Consider the following 19,752-nt stretch of genomic DNA (forward strand, 5'->3'; position numbering starts at 1 on the left):
AGTTCTGTTGAAGGGTCTGAAACGTCAACTGTACTCTTTTCCATAGATGCTGCCTGGCCTGCTGAGCTCCTCCAGCATTTCATGTACGCTGCTTGGATTTCCAGCATCTGCAGATTTTCTCTTGTTTCTATTTATATTTATTGTGTCTTTTAATTATTATTGGATTCTTTATCTTATTGTGTTTTTTTTTGTGCTGCATTGGATCTGGGGTAACAGTTATTTTGTTCTCCTTTACACTGTATACTGGAAATGGCATTAAACAATCTTGAATGTTGAATTGGTCACTAATTGGCAGCATCACTCAAGTAGGCCATGAAGTTCAGTAACACAACAAACAGAACTCTGGAGAATGGTACAGCAGCGATGCTCATGAGGTTGAGGTTAAGGAGGGATATTAAAGGAAAAACTTCACTCAACATCTAACTTGTGCTTTAACCATCTGAGCCAATATCAGACTAGAGCCCAGAAAGAAACAATACAACCTTTTTGGGTTAAGAGACGCTTGCCATCTCTCCACGTTTTTCTGAAAGCCCACTCAGTATCGTCACTGTTAATGCATTTTCAAGTGAACCCGTAACAATGCCTCAAACAGCTCCACATTGATCAGTTAATATACCTAATGGCTCAGTACTTATTGCAGTACCAAAAATAAATCAAATACCTTTTGCTTCAAACGATTTTTCACCTCTTTTATTCCCATTTTCGCATGGTCCTTTGCCTAGAAGTGCAGAAGAGAATTCAAGTTAAAACCACTTCATTAGACTTCATCTCCCTCCAATAGTAACAAGCCTTCCCATTAAGCCATTTCTGTTTCTGCTGCTTTGGTACAATGCATTAACAGAAAACAGGAGCTGCAAAAAGTTCAAAGGAAGAAGCAGGAACTTCTGAATACTAATAAATAGTTCACACATGCTCACTTATTTATCTATCTGTCTATTTATTTATTTATTTTGGAGCTGCCGTGGGAAACACCCTTCTGGCCCACTGAACCAAGCTGCCCAGCAACCCTTGATTTAACCCTAGTCTAATCATGGGACAATTTACAATGACCAAATAACCCACTAACCGGCACAGTTCTTGATTAGCAAGGGCATCAAAGGGTATGGGGAGAAGGCAAGGGAGTGGGGATGACTGGAAGATTAAATGGCACAGCAGACTTGAGGGTCATATGATCTTTGGGATGTGGAAGGAAAACTGAACACCCAGAGGAAACCCACTCAGCCCATGGGGAGAATGTACAAACTCCTTACAGATGGCACCGGAATTGATCTCTAACCTCTGACGTTGCAATAGTGTTACGCTTACAATGAAGACACATGCTCCATGTTTTAGGAACATCTTCTTCCCCTCCACTGTCAGATTTCTGAACAAGCAATGAATCCATGTATTGGCCATGGTGGGTTTAATATATGGAAGGAAATGTCAAACTTGAATGGGTCAAGGACAATGGTAGCAGACAGATCAATTGTCTTTGTCCCCGTCATGTGCCTGGAGATGGAGGCTGCCATATTGCGCAACTGTTTTACATCCTCCATTTTGTGAGATGAAGTTGCTTCAATTCCTGAGTTTTAAAGTAAACACAATGTTGCTTCAGGTAATCTGGTGGACTAGAGGTAATTTCCAATTATAAGTTATTTGTGAGGTGAATATAACATGCAGGTTTGTGAGTGTAGGGATCTGTGAGTGCCTGGAGTGATTCGAGTTGTCTACTGAAGAGAACAAAGAGCGGTAAATTACTGACTGTCACTTGCTGGGAAGAGAGTAATAAATAGATGCTGGCCTTGAGCAGAGCCAATAAAAAGGTGTTAAAGATCAGACACATGACCTATAGCCTATGACACTGGAATGCAGTATTTGAATTGGTAAGGAACAAATATAAAAGTGGACACTTCGACTGTGCTATCAGTAACAGATCTCTCAAGAGACCCATGACTGTGAGGAAGAACCCCCACACTAGGGGTTAGGAGAAGAAAGGATCGATCATCTGAACAATGAGGAGTTAGAAATTGGACTATCTGTCTGAGTGAGTATTGGTGGAAAGGGAGCAGCAAAATTCATGTATCAGACATGGCTATAAGGAGCAGAAGGGCCCCACGGAGGACTGTATTGGCTCCCTTCCTGTTTACCCCATATGCCTCAGAATTTAGATCCAACACTGAGCCATGTCATGTCATCTGCAGAAATGCTCTGATGACTCAGTTTGGTGTATAAAGGGAGGACGGGAGGATGAATACAGGGCCTTGGTGGAAGACTTTGTCGAATGGTGCAAGCCGAATCATCTGCAGCTCTACATCAATAAAGGAGATGGTGATGGACTTTAGGAAGACCAAGGCTGCACTGCTCCATTACTATTTTTAGTGAGGACATGGATATGGTGAGGACCTAGAAGGACCTACAAATACTGCGGTTGCACCTGGATGGCAGACCTGAGTGGAGCACCAACACAGAGGCTGTGTACAAGAAGGGCCAGAGGAGACTGAGGTCCCTTGGAGCCTCTCCTTCACAGGTTCTACCAGTCTGTTGTTGCCACACAATCTTCTATGTGGTGGTGTGCTGGGGCAATGGCATCAACATGGGTGATGCAAACAGGTTCAATAAACTGATTAGAAAGGCTGGCTCTGTTGCAGGAGTCAAACTGGACACACTGGAGGCTGTGGTAGAACAAAGGACCCTTTGGAAAATTACGGCAATCCTGAACAATGTTTTTAACCCTCTGCATGCCGCCTTGGCTGAACTGAAGAATATTTTCAGTAACAGACTAAGACAGCTGCATTGCTCCAAAGAGGGCTATATGAGGTCAATAGGCTCGATAATTAGTCAACCTATAGCCGGAGAAGTGATGACCCCCTCCTGTTAGACTGTTATTAACCTCTGTTTACCACACCCTGCTATCGCATACATGCTGTGCAATACTACCATCACTTCTTATCTAGATGGTGTGAAAGTGTACCCATTACTGTATAATATTATGGTCATTCTTGCACTACCATCTTTATTAGTGAAAACTCGGAAATCTTGAGATTCTTGTAATCTTTGACTTGTAAATCTTGTACAACTTATTTTTTTAGGTAACTTTTTTTTATTCTTTCTTACTTCTTTTCTACTATTTATATATCTGTGCACTTGTAATGCTACTGTGACACTGCAATTTCCTTTGGGATCAATAAAGTATCTGTCTATCTAATTTGGATTGAATTGAATTGACTTTATTTCGTACATCGTTCACATACATGAGGAGTAAAAATCTTTATGTTATGTCTCCGTCTAAATGTGCAATGTGCAATCATAGTAATTTATATTATATTTGATGTATTGCACTGTACTGCTGCTGCAAACAACAAACCTCACAGCATATGTCAGCGATAACAAACCAGAGTAACACACACAAAATGCTAGTAGAACTCAGCAGGTCAGGTAGCATCTATTAAGAGGAATAAATAGTCAACATTTTGGTCCAAGACTCTTCATCATAATAAACCTGATTCTGATAATGTGCTGAAACTCTAACGAGGTTGAAATTAAAGCCTCTAAAATAGTTCTACCTTTTTTGACACAGGCATTGCTAAATATGGTCAAATTATCCTTGGAGGAACAGAATGAATCAAGTGAAGAAGTAAACAGGAAAGAAATATTCTCCAAAAGAAAATTCTGAGGCTTAGAATGCACCAGAATGAAAAGTCGGAAGCATGTCGAGGTATAACTGGATACTGAAGGAGAAATATACAGTAGCAAATTCACAATGCAAATGGCCCAGTAGGGTCCACAGTTTCTTTATAATGATTCTCAACTACCTAATGATAAACATTTTTGGTGCAATGTAAGCTTATACCGTGGTTTCCAGGGGCTTATTACTTCTGACATTGCCTTCCTTTTTTATATTCTCTAATAATCTGGATCACTTGGAGCAGTGACTTAACTAGATTCAGCAGAGAAGTTTGTAAACAAGGTCAGTCGCGGCCCCTGGAGATCTTTTACATCTTGTTTTCACTGGCACCATTCCTTTGTCAGCTTCGAAGGTCACCTGGATTATCAGTCCCAGTGGGCTCATGAAATCTCTTCTGGGAAATCCTGGAAGAAACCTTGTTATAACTTCCCCAGTTGTCCACCCAGGAGACACCAATTTTGGTACCAAACCAGCTTCACTGAACAATCATGAAGTTTGCTCGGCTTATTGTGTATCGGCCATTTGCTAGAACAATGTACTCCTTGCTTCAAACATTTATCAGCTCTTTCTCTCTTAACCGTGCAGTGGTCTCAACTCCATCAACACCAGGCGCAGATTCTGTCAGCCTTTCTCCTCCCTGTTAAGTTGAATGAACCCTCATCACTGGTTCTTCTGTCAGGGAAAATTTTCTTTCTCACTCACCCAATCAAAATCTTTCATGATTATATTAGATGTCTGCATATAACATAAATTATTAGTTGTTTGCTTCTAAAAAATACCATTGACCATAAAACAGAGCAGCAGATTAGCCTATTCAGTCCATTGAGTCTGTTCTGCCATTCGATCACAATTGATTTATTTTCCCTCTATACTCAATTCTCCTTGCCTTCTCTCTATAACCTTTGAAATTCTTACAAATCAAAAACCTAGCAACCTCCACTTTAAATATACTAAACAACTTGGCCTCTGCAGCCATCTGTAACAATGAATTCTACAGATTCACCAGCTTCTGGCTAAGGAAGTTCCATTTCATCTCTGTTCTAAAAGGATATCCTTATATTCTGAGGCTGTGCCCTCTGGTCCTAGACTCTACTAAAAGGAGCACTGGAAAATGGAGGACGTCACTCATGCAGGCTTGGGAAAGGAGAAAAACACTGACACATGGGAGCTCGTAACAAATAAACTTTCTGAAACTAATTAAACTGATTTTCCTTGGAATGAGAAAGGTGACTCTAGCAAATTTTTACAGACGTATCACCATGGAGAGCATTCTAACTGGTTGCATCACCACTTGGTATGGAGGGTCCATTGCACTGAATTGGGGAAAGCTGCAGAAGGTGGCAAACTCAGCCAGCTTCATCATGGGCACTAGCCTCCCTAGCATCAAGAACGCATTCAAAAGGCAACGCCTCAAAAAGGCGGCATCCATCATTAATGACCTCCATCACCCAGGACATGCCCTCTTCTCATGTCGGAGAGGAGGTATAGGAACCTGAAAACACTCTCTCAATATTTTAGGAAAAGCTTCTTCCCCTCTGCCATTAGATTTCAGAACGAAGAGTGAACCAAACAATGAACACTACCTCACAATTTTCTCTCTTTTAGCACTACTTATTTAACTTAATTATTTTAATATATATTTCATTGTAATTTATAGGTTTTTATGTCTTGTTCCGTACGGCTGCCGCAAAACAGCATATTTCATGACATATTTGTGGTAATATTTTGTTTTGTTTTATGTGCTGTGTGTGATGTACGTATGTTTTGGGAGTGCACTGCGGTCCGGAGGGATGTTGTTTCGTTTGTTTGTATATATGTACAGTCAGATGACAGTAAAGTTGAATTTGAAATGTCAGTGATAGTAAACCTGATTCTGATCTTTGAAAATACTGCTATTCAATTCTGTACTCTTCAGTAACATATAACTCTGCAAATGCTGGAGAGAGGTATTTCATTATGATATATTTCAGTGAATACCAGCATCCTAATTCCCTTATGATTTTCATAAATTAACAAAGTTTGTAACATTTTAAAACCATCCACTTACAAACTTGTACACTGTCTTCATTGCGGGGTTTGCCTTTGTCTTCATTGTATTTATGAGGGCTCCACTTCCTTTCTGTTAATAGATTAATGTTTAAATAATTTGCATTCTGCAAGTAAATATCTAAAGCATCATATTGCAAAAACATTCTCACAATATTTCAGAGAGAGAATCACAGCCTTTTTTTTAAACGGCGATTTTCCTGTAATACCTAGGGATTTGAATGATAACATATCCCTGGACTAATTGATACATACTCAGACATAATTTGTAGGCAAAATTGCATACAAAACTGCATACATTTCAAAAACTGTGAAACTGCTAATTTATCATTAGGCTTAAGATGTAACAAATCTGAGTAAATATAATCTTACAAATCTTACTAAAATAGTAATGCAGAAGACAATCAGGAAAAGCTGAAAATAAAAAGGAAATGTTGAATTCTAAAATAAAAAACAGAAAATGTTAAAAATATTCAGGAGGTCAGGCAGCATCCATGGAGAGAGAAACAGTGATAATGTTTCAGATCAAAGTGTTGTCATCAGAACCAGTCATTATTAAAATTCAAATAAAGTGTCTTCAACCAGATATCTGAAGGCATTTCTCTTTATTTTTAGAGTCAGAGAGCCAGGCAGCAGGGGAACAGGCCCTTTGGCCTAATGCTTCCATGCTGATTGTGTTGCTCAGAGAGCTGGTCTCATCAGCACTCATTTCGGCAATAGGCCTCTAAACCTTCGTATCTGTAGTTACCTAGGTGGCTTTAAATGATGCTAACGTGTCCACAAAACCACTGTTTCTGGCATCTCTTTCCAAATATGCACCGCCCTTTGTGTGAAGAAGCTGCCCCTGATTTTCTTTAAAATCTCTTGGCTCTGACCTTAAACTAATGCGCTCTAGGTTTCTGTAGCCTCTTCCCTGGGAAAAAGATAATGAGCTTTCATCCAATTGCTACCCCTGCTGATCTTATATATCTCTATTAGATCATCCCCCTTGATCTCCTACGCTACAGGGAATAAAGCAACTTCAATCAGCTATCCCTGACCAACCCTCTAACGCTCAACCTCCACCACCAAAACGCCCAACCAAATCTATGCCACAGAGCAGAGACACAGGTTCAGAAAGAAGACTGTTCTGTTTATTTCACTAAGTTACCTGCACATGTACTTTCTAGCAACCAGCTTAAGAAAGCAAATGATAGACACACCAAGATTAGGGGTGTAGCAGACAGCATGGTAAACTATCAAAGCTTGCAACAAGATCTGGACCAGGTGGAAGAATGCGCAGAAAAATGACAGATGGAATTTAATGCAGACAAGTGTGAGTGTCGCCTTTGGGAGGACAATCCAGGGTAGGACTGACACTGTGAATGGTAGGACACTGGGGAGCGTCATAGAACAGCAGGATGTGGGAATTCAGATTCATAATTCCTTGAAAGTGTGCCACAGGTTGATAGGGTTGTAAAGAAAACTTTTAGCACACTGGCCGAAGTAAATCAAAGCACTAAGTACAGGAGATGGGATGTTATGTTGAAGTTGAACAGCACACTGGCGAGGCCTAATTTGGAGCAGTGTGTGCAGTTTTGGTCACCTGCCTACAATCTTATGTCAATAAGATTGAAAGAGTACAGAGAAAATTTACAACAATGTTGCCAGGATTTAAAGACCTGAACTATGGGGAAATTTTGAATAGGTTAGAACTTTATTTTCTAGAGTGTAGAAGAATGAGGGGAGGTAAGAAAGAGATGAAGAAGGGTGAAAGGAGAAATGTTTAAGGGGACCATGAGGGGGAATTTCTTCACTCAGAGGGTGGTAAGAGTGAGGAACGAGCTGAAATTAGAAGTGATAGATGCAGGTCTGATTTCGATATTTAAGATAAATTTATACATGTACATTGATACATGTATGGGAGGGGTATGGAGGGTATGGTCCAGGTACAGGTCAATGGGACTAGGCAAATCAATGGCTTGTCAGGGACTAGTTGGATTGAAAGTCCCATTGTATGCTGTAGTGTTCTATGACTCTATGATACAGACTTAGGAAAATCTACAACAATAATGAGCTACATAATCGGATTAAAATAGCCAAGCCCATATACAGATAATGTTGAATTCTAGAATGCACCATCCCATGATAAAAAGTAAAGTATAATTAATATTCAGAATTTTAAAGAATGCTTGTAAAACAGAAGCTGAAATATTTCATGGACATTGAAGTTAATTTAACTTGTAATTTTTAAAAATTTCATTCATGTATTTCAGGAGGCTTTTATGAGCATCGCTATTGGAAAGGAAATAAGTGATCCTACTCACCTTCACTGTGAACAGCCACTGATGATAGGATTTGTTGCTTCCTACATAAAGCAGAAAGGTGTCTTACTTGAAAATCGACTCACATAATGAACAACATTTCAGTCAAATGTTCTAATGTATCTTCTTGCAGTTCCTTCAATTTATATTGAAACGTCTGTTGGATACAACTCAGCCAAGCTAGAAGATGCAGGAATTCCATCTTGCCTTTTATTTAAAGATTACCTTTATGTGCCACATGTACATCGAAACATCGCACTCCAGTCTTCTCCCACAATCCAAAGATGTATGGTTAGGGTTAGGATTAGTAAGTTGTGGCCATGATGTGTTGGTGCCAGAAGGGACACTTGCGAGCTGCCCCCAGCACATCCTCGACTCGACCAAAGCAAACCTCCATATGTTTCAATGTACATGTAACAAATAAAGCTAATCTTTATCTTTGTGGCCCTTGTAAAGGAACTGAGCTGCCTTTTGTGAAGGTGCCCTCACAGTTCGGATAGTGAGATGCAGATTTAGACCCACTGACACTGACGCAATAAGAAAACATTTTTAAAGAAATGAACAAAGAAAAAAGAAACATAAATTATCAACACACACAAAATGCCGGTGGAACGCAGCAGGCCAGGCAGCATCTATAGGGAGAAGCGCTGTCAACGTTTCGGGCCGATACCCTTCGTTAGGACTGGTCTCGGCCTGAAACGTCGACAGAGCTTCTCCCTATAGATGCTGCCTGGCCTGCTGTGTTCCACCAGCATTTTGTGTGTGTTGCTTGAATTTTTAGCATCTGCAGATTTCCTCGTGTTTGCAACATAAATTATCAACTCACTTGAACCTGTTCCCAATCCTCTTTGTTCCCTTTCTTTAGTTTTAGTTAGAGATATAGTGCGGAACAGGCCTTTCTAGCCTAACGAGTTGCACCTCCCAGCAACCCACCAATTTAACCCTAGCCTCATCACAGGCACTTTACAATGACCAGTTAATCAACTAACCAGTACGTCTTTGAAATGTGGGAGGGAAGGGGATCACCTGGAGGAAACCACATGGTTCATGAAGAGAACGTACAAATTTCTTACAGATGGAATTGAACTCCGAGCTCTGACCTCTTTCCTTTATACTCCTGCTCCTCAAGCATCCATGTTAAATTAGCCACAGTCAAAGTAACTGTATTATTAAGGCACATATATGTCACCATATATTACCCTGAGATTCATTTTCTTTAGAGAAAACTAAAGAAATACAATGGAACTTATGAAAAACTATAAATAACAAAGACTGACAAATGATCAGTGTGCAAAAGACAAACAGCCAATGTGCCTTCCAGCTTGTGAGTTTTTAATTTCGGTTGTGGCAAGGTCCTTGATTTACTCCTTGGATTATGTGGCTTGCTGCGCCATTTTGAGGGGGCAGTTAATATTCATCCACATTGCTATGGGTTTGCAGTCACTAACAGACCAGACATAGCAGGTCTGGCAGATATAGCACATGGATGATAGAAAAATGGATGGCTAGGTAGGAGGAAAGGGTCAGATTGATCTTAAAATAGGTTATAAGATTAGCAAAACATCGTGGGCTGAAGAGCCTGTAACGTGTTGTCATTTCTATGTTTTACACTCAGTGACCACTTTATTAGGTACACCTGTACATATTTAATCAGTCCATCACGTGGCAGCAACTCAATGTGTAACAACATGCAGACATGGTCAAGAGGTTCAGTTGTTGTTCAGACCAAACATCAGAATGGAGCAGAAATGTAGTCTAAGTGACTTTGACTGTGGAATGAATGTTGGTGCCTAACAGGGTGACTTGAGTATCTGAGAAACTGCTGATCTGGGATTTTCACACACAACAGTCTCTAGAGTTTACAGAGAATAGTGCGAGAAACAAAAAACACTCAGAGAATAGCAGTTCTGTGGGCGAAAGCACCTTGTCAATGAGAGAGGTTAGAGGAGAATGGCCGGACTGGTTCCAGTTGACAGGAAGGTGACAGTAACTGTGCAGAAGAGCATCCCTGAACACACAACACGCTGATCCTTGAAGTGGACGGGTTACAGCAACAGAAGAACACAAAAGTAAACTCAGTGGCTGCTTTATTAGCTACAGGGGGTACCTAATAAAGTGGCCACTGAGCACATTCCCTTTCCTGAAAGATATAAATGAACTAGATGCTTCTTTTAAAGACAATCCAGTGATTTTATGGTTGTCATTACTGACGCTTGCTTTTGAGGCCATGCTCATTTTCATTAACTGAATTTTAAATTCCCCAGCTGTTGTGGAAGAATTTGAACCTCATTACCTTCAGATCAATGGCCCAATGTTATTGTGCACTCACCACATCTTTCACAAACATTATCATTAGATAGTCTTCTTTCCTTCAGAGCTTCTCTTTTTGTGTTTATCCTTTTTTCCTAATCAAGAGGATTATTACGGAATAATATTCATGCCCAAGAACAATATTCCACTCTGTGACAAGAATAACTCCTGCAGTACAGGGCTTAAAAATTTTAGATGCATGCATGTAGCCTAGGTGTCAAAAGCACCTTATGCCCCATTTAGATACAATTCTGACAGGATGCTGTGAACTAAGTGAATATTGAAATTCAATATAGTTGTCATATAGAATTTATAATTTTAAAATGTGGAATAAATCATTAAATCTCCTACATTTTGATCACAGATTTTGTTCTTTCACATGCTATGTGCCATCTCATTCTTTATTCTGTTCTTTGAACGTTAAGCTTTCATTTTTTTCCCTTTAAAAAATATTCAGTTCTCATCTCTTTTTCTCCCAGTTATTTTAATTTTGTTGACCCTAGTATGAACCTAAGCCCAAGTCTATTTGTAATTTTTTTTTCTTTTGTCTTTATGTAGCCTTTTTATTCACCCTTCTATCATCAATTTTTCTTCCCTGTGCAGTATCCTTCCTCATTAGCACACGTGCAGATTGGTTGTGTGATAGCTAGAGTTACCACTGAACATGTACTGAGATTTCAACACTGGGTAACTTTACTATAACACACCTTCAGACTTACAAATAGTTATGAAATACAGCAAGAATATCACTGAGGGAAAAGTATATGCTGAGGACTAAAGCATCATAGAATGGAAGCATTAAAGTTAGGATTAACTGTGGTGGGACAGTAAGTAGTGGTTAGCACAATGCTTTACAGTACCAGTGATCTGGGTTCAATTCCTGCCATTGCCTGTAAGGAGTTTGTACGTTCTCTCTGTATGTCCAAGTGCTCAGTTTCCTCCCACACTCCAAAAGCATGCCTACAGGGAGATCAACTGCTCATTGTAAATTGTCATGTGATCAGGCTAGGGTTAAACTGGGCGACTGCTGGGCGACACGGCTCCAAGGACCTGAAGATCTTATTCCAGGCTGTATCTCAATTAATAAATTAAAAAAAATTTAAGTAGTGGAAACAATCAGAACACTAAAATGTAAAACAGTAAGACCAGAATGATCTGAGTTTTTATTTTTAGCAAGGTGCACATATGACCTTCTTTTGTTAAATAATTAAAATAATGGACACTAAGTTTATAAAGGTGCAACTCAAGTTACATATCTAGATAATCCAGCCTGCTTTGAAGGGTCAGATGGAGTAGTGTGAAGATGCTTGTGGGTAAATTTCATCAGAACTGACATAATTGAGCTCAGGCTGCTTTATAAAACAGAAAAAGAAACTCATCTTGCTCTAAGGTAATAAACACACTCTCAAAATTCCGGTGCAAGAGTTCTTTAGCCTGTAAACAAATTCTAACTTTAGTTGAAATATAAATCAATTTCTTGCCTTTCAGAATGATGAAGTGCCATAAAATCATCTGCCTTTAAGAGCTTTGAAATGAAATGCACTCTTATGCTATTTTCAAACAGGTTTTTGGGGCTGAGAAAACTGAAAGGCTCATACTTAAAGGGGATTTCACTGAAGCACATTGAATATTGAAATGCCTAGATACAGTGAACATGGAGAGGATGTTTTCAATAATAGGAGAGTTTAGGACCAGAGGAAAGAGCCTCAGAATAGAAGGACGTCCCTTTAGTACAGAGATGAGGAGGAATTTCTTTAGCCAGAGGGTGGTGAATCTGTGGAATTCTTTGTCACAGACAGCTCTTGAGTACCAAGGAATTGGTATAGTTAAAGCAGAGGTTGGCTTTAAGAACGTCAAAGTCTATGAACAGGAGGCAAGAGAATGGGGTTGAGAGGGATATTACATCAACCATGATGGAATGTCAATGGGCTGACTGGCCTAATTATGCTCCTATGTCTTCTGGTCTTATGTATTAAACTTGCTTCAGTGTATATGAAGATGAATGCATTTATAACTATTTGTTTCATATGACCAATTTTAAATTTACCTTTAAGATTGTGAACCAATTGTAATTAAAATGTTTTACAACAAACTTCAGAAGCATAATTTTTCCCAAAACCCTACATGTCCACAATTCTTTAGCGCTGTATTCAGCAAAAATAAAAAGCAAAAGCAAGTGCAAATGGTACAATCTGAAATAAAAACAAACTGTTTGAAACACTCAGCAGGACAGGCAGCATCTGTGGAGAGAGAAACTGAGTCAATATTTCAGGTCAAGAAAAGCCTGAGCAGGTCACACTTGGAATACTGTGTTTTAGTTGTGGTCACCTCATTATAGGAAGAAAGTTTAAGTTTTAGAGAGGATACAGAGGAGATTTACTAGGATGCTGCCTGGATTAGAGAGCATGTCTTATGAGGATAGGTTGAGTGAGGAAGGGGTTTTTTCTTTGAAGTGAAGCAGGATGAGAGGTGACTTGATAGAGGTATACAAGATAAGAGGTATAGATAGGGTGGACAGCCAGTGAGTTTTCCCAGGGTGGAAATGGCTAACATGAGGGGGTACAGCTTGAAGGTGATTGGAGGAAAGTATAGTGGGGATATCAGAGGTAGGGATTTACACAGAGAATGGTGAGTGTGTGGAATGCCCTGCCAGGTGTAGTGGTTGAGGCAGATACATTAAGAGCATTTAAGAAACTTAGATAGTCACATAGATGATAGGAAGATGGAGGGCTATGTAGAAGGGAAGGTTTAGATTGATCTTAGAGTAGATTAAAAGGTCGGCACAACATTATGGGCCAGAGAGCTTGTACTGTGCTCTAGAGTTACATGGTCTATGCTCCAAGAAAAAGTTAGAACTCACTTTCAGTGAGTGGAGAGGATGGTGGTATTCTCTGTAGTAAACTGGAAACTATCAAAGTCTAATTGCTGGTCCTAGTTTGAGGGGGTTAGTTAAGCTTATTAATTGTTGCTAATCTAACTGAAATAAATATTTTATTTTATTTTAAAGATACAGTGCAGAACAGGCCCAACGAGCCGCATCGTTCAGCAACCCAATTTAATTCTAGTCTAATCACAGGACCATTCACAATGGCCAATTAACCTACTAACCAGTACGCCTTTGGAATGTGGGAGGAAACCAGAGCACCCGAGGGAACCAAAGCAATTCATGGGGAGAACATACAAACTCATTGCAGACAGCACTGGAATCGAATTCTGAACTCCAGAACACCCCGAGCTGTGATAGCGTCACGCTAACCACTACACTACGGGAAATATAAGTAGGAGGAAATGACAGGATGGTGGCAAACATGGAATCCTCACCCTCAGTAGGTTGTAATGACTACATCATAGCAGGCTTTTGAAAAGGAAGCAGACTTTTTGTTAAGTTCTGGAATAGAAGGCTCTGGGAAGTGACAGTGAAGAGATGAGACATGAAGCAGATCAGATATAATAACCATCAGGAAAAGCTTGAGGTGCAGAGTGGCCTACTCCTGATGCATTCTTGGTGTGAAACAAAACTGGTGATGCATATTTAATTACTGAATGTTCTCAGCATGCTTGTGAAAAAACTAATAAATCTCATAATTGTTTTTCTACAGGTTCTGCTTTTAGTCATGTTTTTAACATCGATTTTGTCTGTAAACTGGAAAATACACATAAATCACTTGATATGGGAACCGTATGTATGGGGTGTCCAGGGAGGGGTAGCACCGCTATTGAAGGGACTTGGTGAGTCCATTTTGGGGCAGCTCATTCACCATCAGGCTCCACCAGACACTTAGCACCCACCTGTAGCTATTTGCAAGCAACAGTAGCCACACCCTGGTACACCAATTCGACAGCAGGGCTGAACCAGGTGAGGGTAGCTGGCAGGTCTGATACCCCAGTGAGATAGGGTTAGGGTTAGGCCTGTCCTAGCATGTGAAGGCAGCTCTGGTGGGCAGGGCGGATAAGATCTACAGTGAGATCCAACGGCCAGGGAGGCAGTTCTGCAACACTTCGTGGAGAGCGAGGGGCATGACAAGGCATGGAAGAAGTCAAGGTCATCCACTGCAACCAGGGAAGATCCCAGTTTGTGGTGACTACTCGTACCACTGGACCCGGACTTCCGAGGCAGAGAGAGTGGAACTGTGTAATTGCTTTTCCACTTTAAAAACTCTCCTGCACAGGTCTCCTGTCATCATCAGGTACGATGGCCAACCAACATGGCAACCACATCTCTTCAGTTTTGTAGTGAATGGCATCAAAAACACATAAGACTGAGATAAAAGAACAATTACTAAAAAAGAAAAGAGAGATGAAACTAACTTTGCCATTTGTAAAATGCAAAGGCACAGTAGTGTAGTGGTTAGCATAACATTTTACAATACCAGCCACCCGGGCTCAGCTGCCACCACTTCTTGTAAGGAGTTTGTAAGTTCTCCCCGTGACCACGTGGGTTTCCTCTGGCTGCTCCAGTTTCCTTCCATGTCCAAAGATGTACCCGTTTGTAGGTTAATTGGCTATTGTAAATTGTCCTATGATTAAGCTTGCATTAAATCAGGGGGTTAGTGGATGGCGTGGCTCAAAGGGCCAGAAAAGCCCACTCCAAAATGCACCCCAATAAATAAGTAAGTAAGTAAATAAATAAAATGGCGAATCTAATTGGATTGAATAATATACAACTGTTCATCTATGTGACATTTTCAAATAACATCATGGGAACTTGCTCGTGTGTAGGAGAGTCCATTAGTCAGGCATTCATAACTTCTCTCACTCCTGGGTCTTCCTCCCCCCTATTTGCGACATCTACCGGGAATGTTGTAGATGAAGGGCCTGAAGCATTGTTGAGGATCCCTATCAGTCATCCTACAATCTCTTTGACCCACTACCATCAGGAAAGAGGTGCAGAGCATCAGGACTGGGCCTGCCAGACTGGACAACAGCTTCTTCCCTCAGGCTGTGAGACTAATGAATACCCTGCCCACCACCGAGGTCTCATCACCAGGGCAGCAAACTGTTTACTGCATTGGTTACTGTTTACCTGAGTTAAGCACTACATGCATTTTGAAATATATTATATTAACTTATTTTTGATAATACTTTGGTTCATGTGCTATGTGTGATATATGTTTTGTGGGTGCACGGTTGTCCAGAAGAACGTTGTTTCATTTGGTTATATATATGTACAGTTAGATAACTATAAATTTGAACTTGAAATTGGTGATGGCCTGTGCCTACATTGTAAAAGACAGCACACTTTATTTGAATGCTGAGAAGAACGGGCCTATTCCTGTTGGGTTCTTGGTGTGAACAAAAATTAGTGTTGCGTATTCAATTACTGAACATTCGCAGAATACATCTGAAAACACTAATAAACCTCATAATGCTTGTGCAAAGCTGATTTTCTACCTGCAATATAGACCATCCCCAGTTGTATAATCCTGCTGAAGCTCTCAGGCCTTCTTCTCCAGTCTCTTAAATTTAAACAATCTCCCACAAAAGATAATTGGCAGGTCAGCTTTTGTGAACAACACTCCTAAACTATAGTATTCAATAAGGGAAGCATACTCAGTTGATACTTTTAAATGTCAACAAAACTTATTTATATAACCTTGCTTTAACTAACATCTTTTTGTATTTTATTTTCATATTTGCTTATTCCATAGTAAAGCACATTGAACTATATTGCTTCTATGAAAAATGCTCTATAAGTAAGTTATTATTATTAATAAACAGGGTTAGAATTCTCTGATACAATTTATTTGGTGGATTCTGGTTAACTAGGGCAGCTGTTTATTTGGAGCAACTCTTAAAGAACAAAAACTAGCAAAAACTAACAGAGAAATTGTCTGGGATTACCTTAATTTATTTGGGACACTATGCCGCTTAATTAGGACGGGAGACTGTAACTAAACAGGTTCTGACTAGCGTCAGTCGTGTGCTTTTGTGGCCGTTAGATGTTACACTGTGCTGAGAGTCAACAGTTTTTAAATAGCATTAACTGTGAGTGTTTGTGTTCAAAAAGCAGTGATTTTTGGCACTGATAGCTGGCGAGAAATAAGCAGTAAGACAATTCAGAGCTGTTTTGCTCACTGTGGTTTCAAGCATTCAGGCTTGCAGATGCCTGGATGCGATGGGAGGTGAGGACTTCGATATAATAGCTATCACTAAAAAGGTAGTGCTGTGCAAACTTGTGGGCTTAAAAATAGAGAAGTCCCCTGGTCCTGATGGAATGTACCCCAGGGTACTGAAAGAAATGGCAGAGGTTACAGTTGAGGCTTTGGTGATAATTTACCAAAATTCTCTCGACTCTGGGCAAGTCCCAGTGGATTGGAAGAAGGCGAGTGTCACATCACTGTTCAAAAAATGATGTAGGCAAAAGGCAGGTAACTTTAGGCTAGTTAGTTTAACATCTGTAGTTGGGAAAATGCTTGAAGCTATCATTAAAGAAGAAATAGTGAGGCATCTGGAAAGAAATGAATCCATCAGGCAGACAGAGCATGGATTCAGTAAAGGCAGACCCCGTTTTACAAACTTACTGGCGTTCTTTGAGGATATAATGAGCACAGTGGATAGAGGGGAACAGATGGACGTTATTTACTTGGATTTCCAGAAGGCGTTCGATAAAGTGCCGTGTAAAAGAAGTATCCATAAGATAAGGATGCATTGAGCTGGGGGTGACGTACTAGCATAGATAGAGGATTCGTTAACCAATAGAAAGCAGAGAGCTGGGATATATGGGTGTCTCTCTGGTTGGCAATCAGTGGTGACTTGTGTGTTGCAGGAGTCAGTACTGGGCCCACATCTGTTCATGATATACATTAATGATCTGGAAGAGGGGACCGAGTGTAGTGTATCTAAGTTTGCTGATGACACTAAATTGAGTGGAAAAGCAAATTGTGCAGAGGATATGGACAGTCTGCAGAGACATAAATAGGTTAAGTGAATGGGCAAGGGTCTGGCAGATGGAGTACAATGTTGGTAAATGCGAGGTCATCCACTTTGGAAGGGAAAATAGAAGATCAGATTATTTTTTAAATGGTAGAATTCTTGGGAGTGCTTGTGAATGAATTGCGAAAGATTGGTTTGCAGATGCAGCAGGCAAGGCAAATGGAATGTTGGCCTTCATTGCTAGAGGGACTGAATTTAAGAGCAGGGAGGTTATGTTGCAACTGTACAGGGTACTGGTGAGGCTGCACCTGGATTACTGCGTGCAGTTCTGGTCTCCTTACTTGAGGAAGGATATACTGGCTTTGGAGACAGTGCAGAGGAGATTCACCAGGTTGATTCCAGAGGTGAGGGAGTTAGACTATGAGGACAGATTGAGTCACCTGGGTTTCTACTTGCTGGAATTTAGAAGAATGTGTGGATATCTTATAGAAACATATAAAATTATGAAAGGGATAAATAAGCTAGAGACAGAAAAGTTGTCTCCACTGGCAGGTAAGACTACAACTAGGGGACATAGCCTCAAGATTCAGGGGAGTAAATCTAGGACGGAGATGAGGAGGCACTGCTTTTCCCAGAGAGTGGTGAATCTGTGAAATTCTCTGCCCAATGAAGCACTGGAGGCCACCTCAGTAAATGTATTTAAGACAAGGTTGGATAGATTTTCACATAGATGGGGAATTAAGGGTTGTGGGGAAAAGGCAGCTAGGTGGAGATGAGTCCATGGTCAGATCAGCCATGATCTTATTGAATAGTGGAGCAGGCTCGACGGGCCAGATGGTCTATTCCTGCTCCTATTTCTTATGCCAGAAACAGCCAGGAGTGAAAATGAAACAATTTCACTACTTCGAGTTAGAAATTACAAAGAATTTGAAGGTGTTGACAATCATCTTGAATGTTACAACGAAAATTAGGATTTGGAGCATACAATCATTGATAAAATTGTATGAAAGCAGTCCATTATCTACACCAGGCGTCTGCACTAACTTTGTTTATTGTGTACAATAGATGAATTCCTTTGTCAATAACTATGAGGAACTAATACAGTTTTATAGTACTACTGATGGTGTTCTAATTTAATCCGTATTTCATTTAAGGACATCATTTATTTCTCAGTTTTTCTTTTTTTATACCTTTTTAACTATTTCCATGAAACTTTGGCTAATTGCAGCAGCCGCTTAATTAGGACAAACTGTACTGGTCCCGATATGACCCAATTAACCAGAATCTACCGTATATCAATTAAAGTGTCTTAGATGGTCTCAACAATAGCAAGCTGATTGAGGCTTTACATATTGAACAGATCATCATCATGCAGTTAGCAACTGTGGTGTTGAATGGGAAGTTAAACCAACTAAGAAGTTCATCATTGAGGAGTGCCCTTTACAAATATTCTCTTGTGCTTTTTTTAAAGTAAGCTTTCATGCAGTCTGCGTGAATCAAGGAAAATGAGCAGTCAAATGTCCTTTAATGTTCAGTCCCACATTGCTTCTCCAGCTCTGACCCATGAACAGGTAAAATCTTACCTCCTCCATATTCGCCGTTATTTATCTCCTCCTCAAATACATCACTAAATCCTTCCCCAGAATTCAGTAGATCTAGTCGACCGTCAATGAACTGGAAAACAGAATGATTTTTTTACGGGAAACAACTGTTCATATAAGTGACATTCTCAAAGCAGGACGTGAAAGGAAGCAGTGTATTTGAAATACAGTTTTTGTGCTGTCAAAACACAATTAATGAGCTCGCACTAATTAAAAGAATCTGCAAATCAGACAGAAGTGAAGAATACGTTACTGTTTCAGATTTTACACTTGTTTGCAGACAATGTGCACGGTTGAATAACGAGTTGTAATTTAGGAAATTGAAGGATTTCATTTCACTGAAAGAAAGCCTCTAATTCACCATGCTCAGCTATTAATATCAACGGAAATCTCAATATTGTAAATAATAGATATCTGACACGTACTGAAAAACTCCACTGGCTCAGAGTGCCATGGGCTACAATTGAAATTAAACTACAGGTGGTGCATTTCAATAGTTTTAAGTTCCTTGGGCAGGTCATATTGTGTCTGTGAACCTGACCCACTGTCACATTACTGCAAGTGAAAGGAAAGGTAAAGGTGGCAAAACATTTTCCAAAAGAGCATTTGCCGCTTCATTCCTTTTACAAAATGAAATTAGTGATTTTGTACCCAAGGCTGAAACAAAATCTAGTACAGTTGATTATAAGCAGTAATTTCTTAGTGGGTTAAGTTAAATGGCTACCCATGACATCAATGAAATGCCGATATGCACAGGAATGCTTAATTCCACCACGGACAGTCCCAAGCCCGGCTGTGTAAGGAGGAGGGTTGGTCATGTGGCTAATTACCCTATCCTGTAAAAACCCAGTGCTGCACAAATGCCAACAGAAGCTCCAAAGACCTTATCCCTGGGAGAGGAAGGATCTTCAAAGATGAGCTACAACTGGGGACAACTTGTAAGAGCAGCCGCAAA

At 40.1% G+C, this 19,752-nt stretch overlaps 1 protein-coding gene across 7 annotated transcripts in view; it reads right to left on the reverse strand.

Moving 5' to 3' along the window:
- dennd1a (DENN/MADD domain containing 1A) overlaps nt 1-19,752 on the reverse strand; it is a 618,210-nt gene that overhangs the window by 104,098 nt on the left and 494,360 nt on the right. For all 7 annotated transcript variants that reach the window (XM_073052569.1, XM_073052565.1, XM_073052563.1 and 4 more), the window contains 4 exons: nt 18,780-18,870; nt 8,017-8,057; nt 5,712-5,783; nt 662-718 (listed from right to left, as the gene is read on the reverse strand). In XM_073052569.1, coding sequence (XP_072908670.1) covers nt 662-718; nt 5,712-5,783; nt 8,017-8,057; nt 18,780-18,870 — 261 coding nt within the window. The remainder of the gene's footprint in view (nt 1-661; nt 719-5,711; nt 5,784-8,016; nt 8,058-18,779; nt 18,871-19,752) is intronic.

The sequence above is a fragment of the Hemitrygon akajei genome, chromosome 7 (genome assembly GCF_048418815.1).
Source record: "Hemitrygon akajei chromosome 7, sHemAka1.3, whole genome shotgun sequence".
NCBI lineage: Eukaryota > Metazoa > Chordata > Chondrichthyes > Myliobatiformes > Dasyatidae > Hemitrygon > Hemitrygon akajei.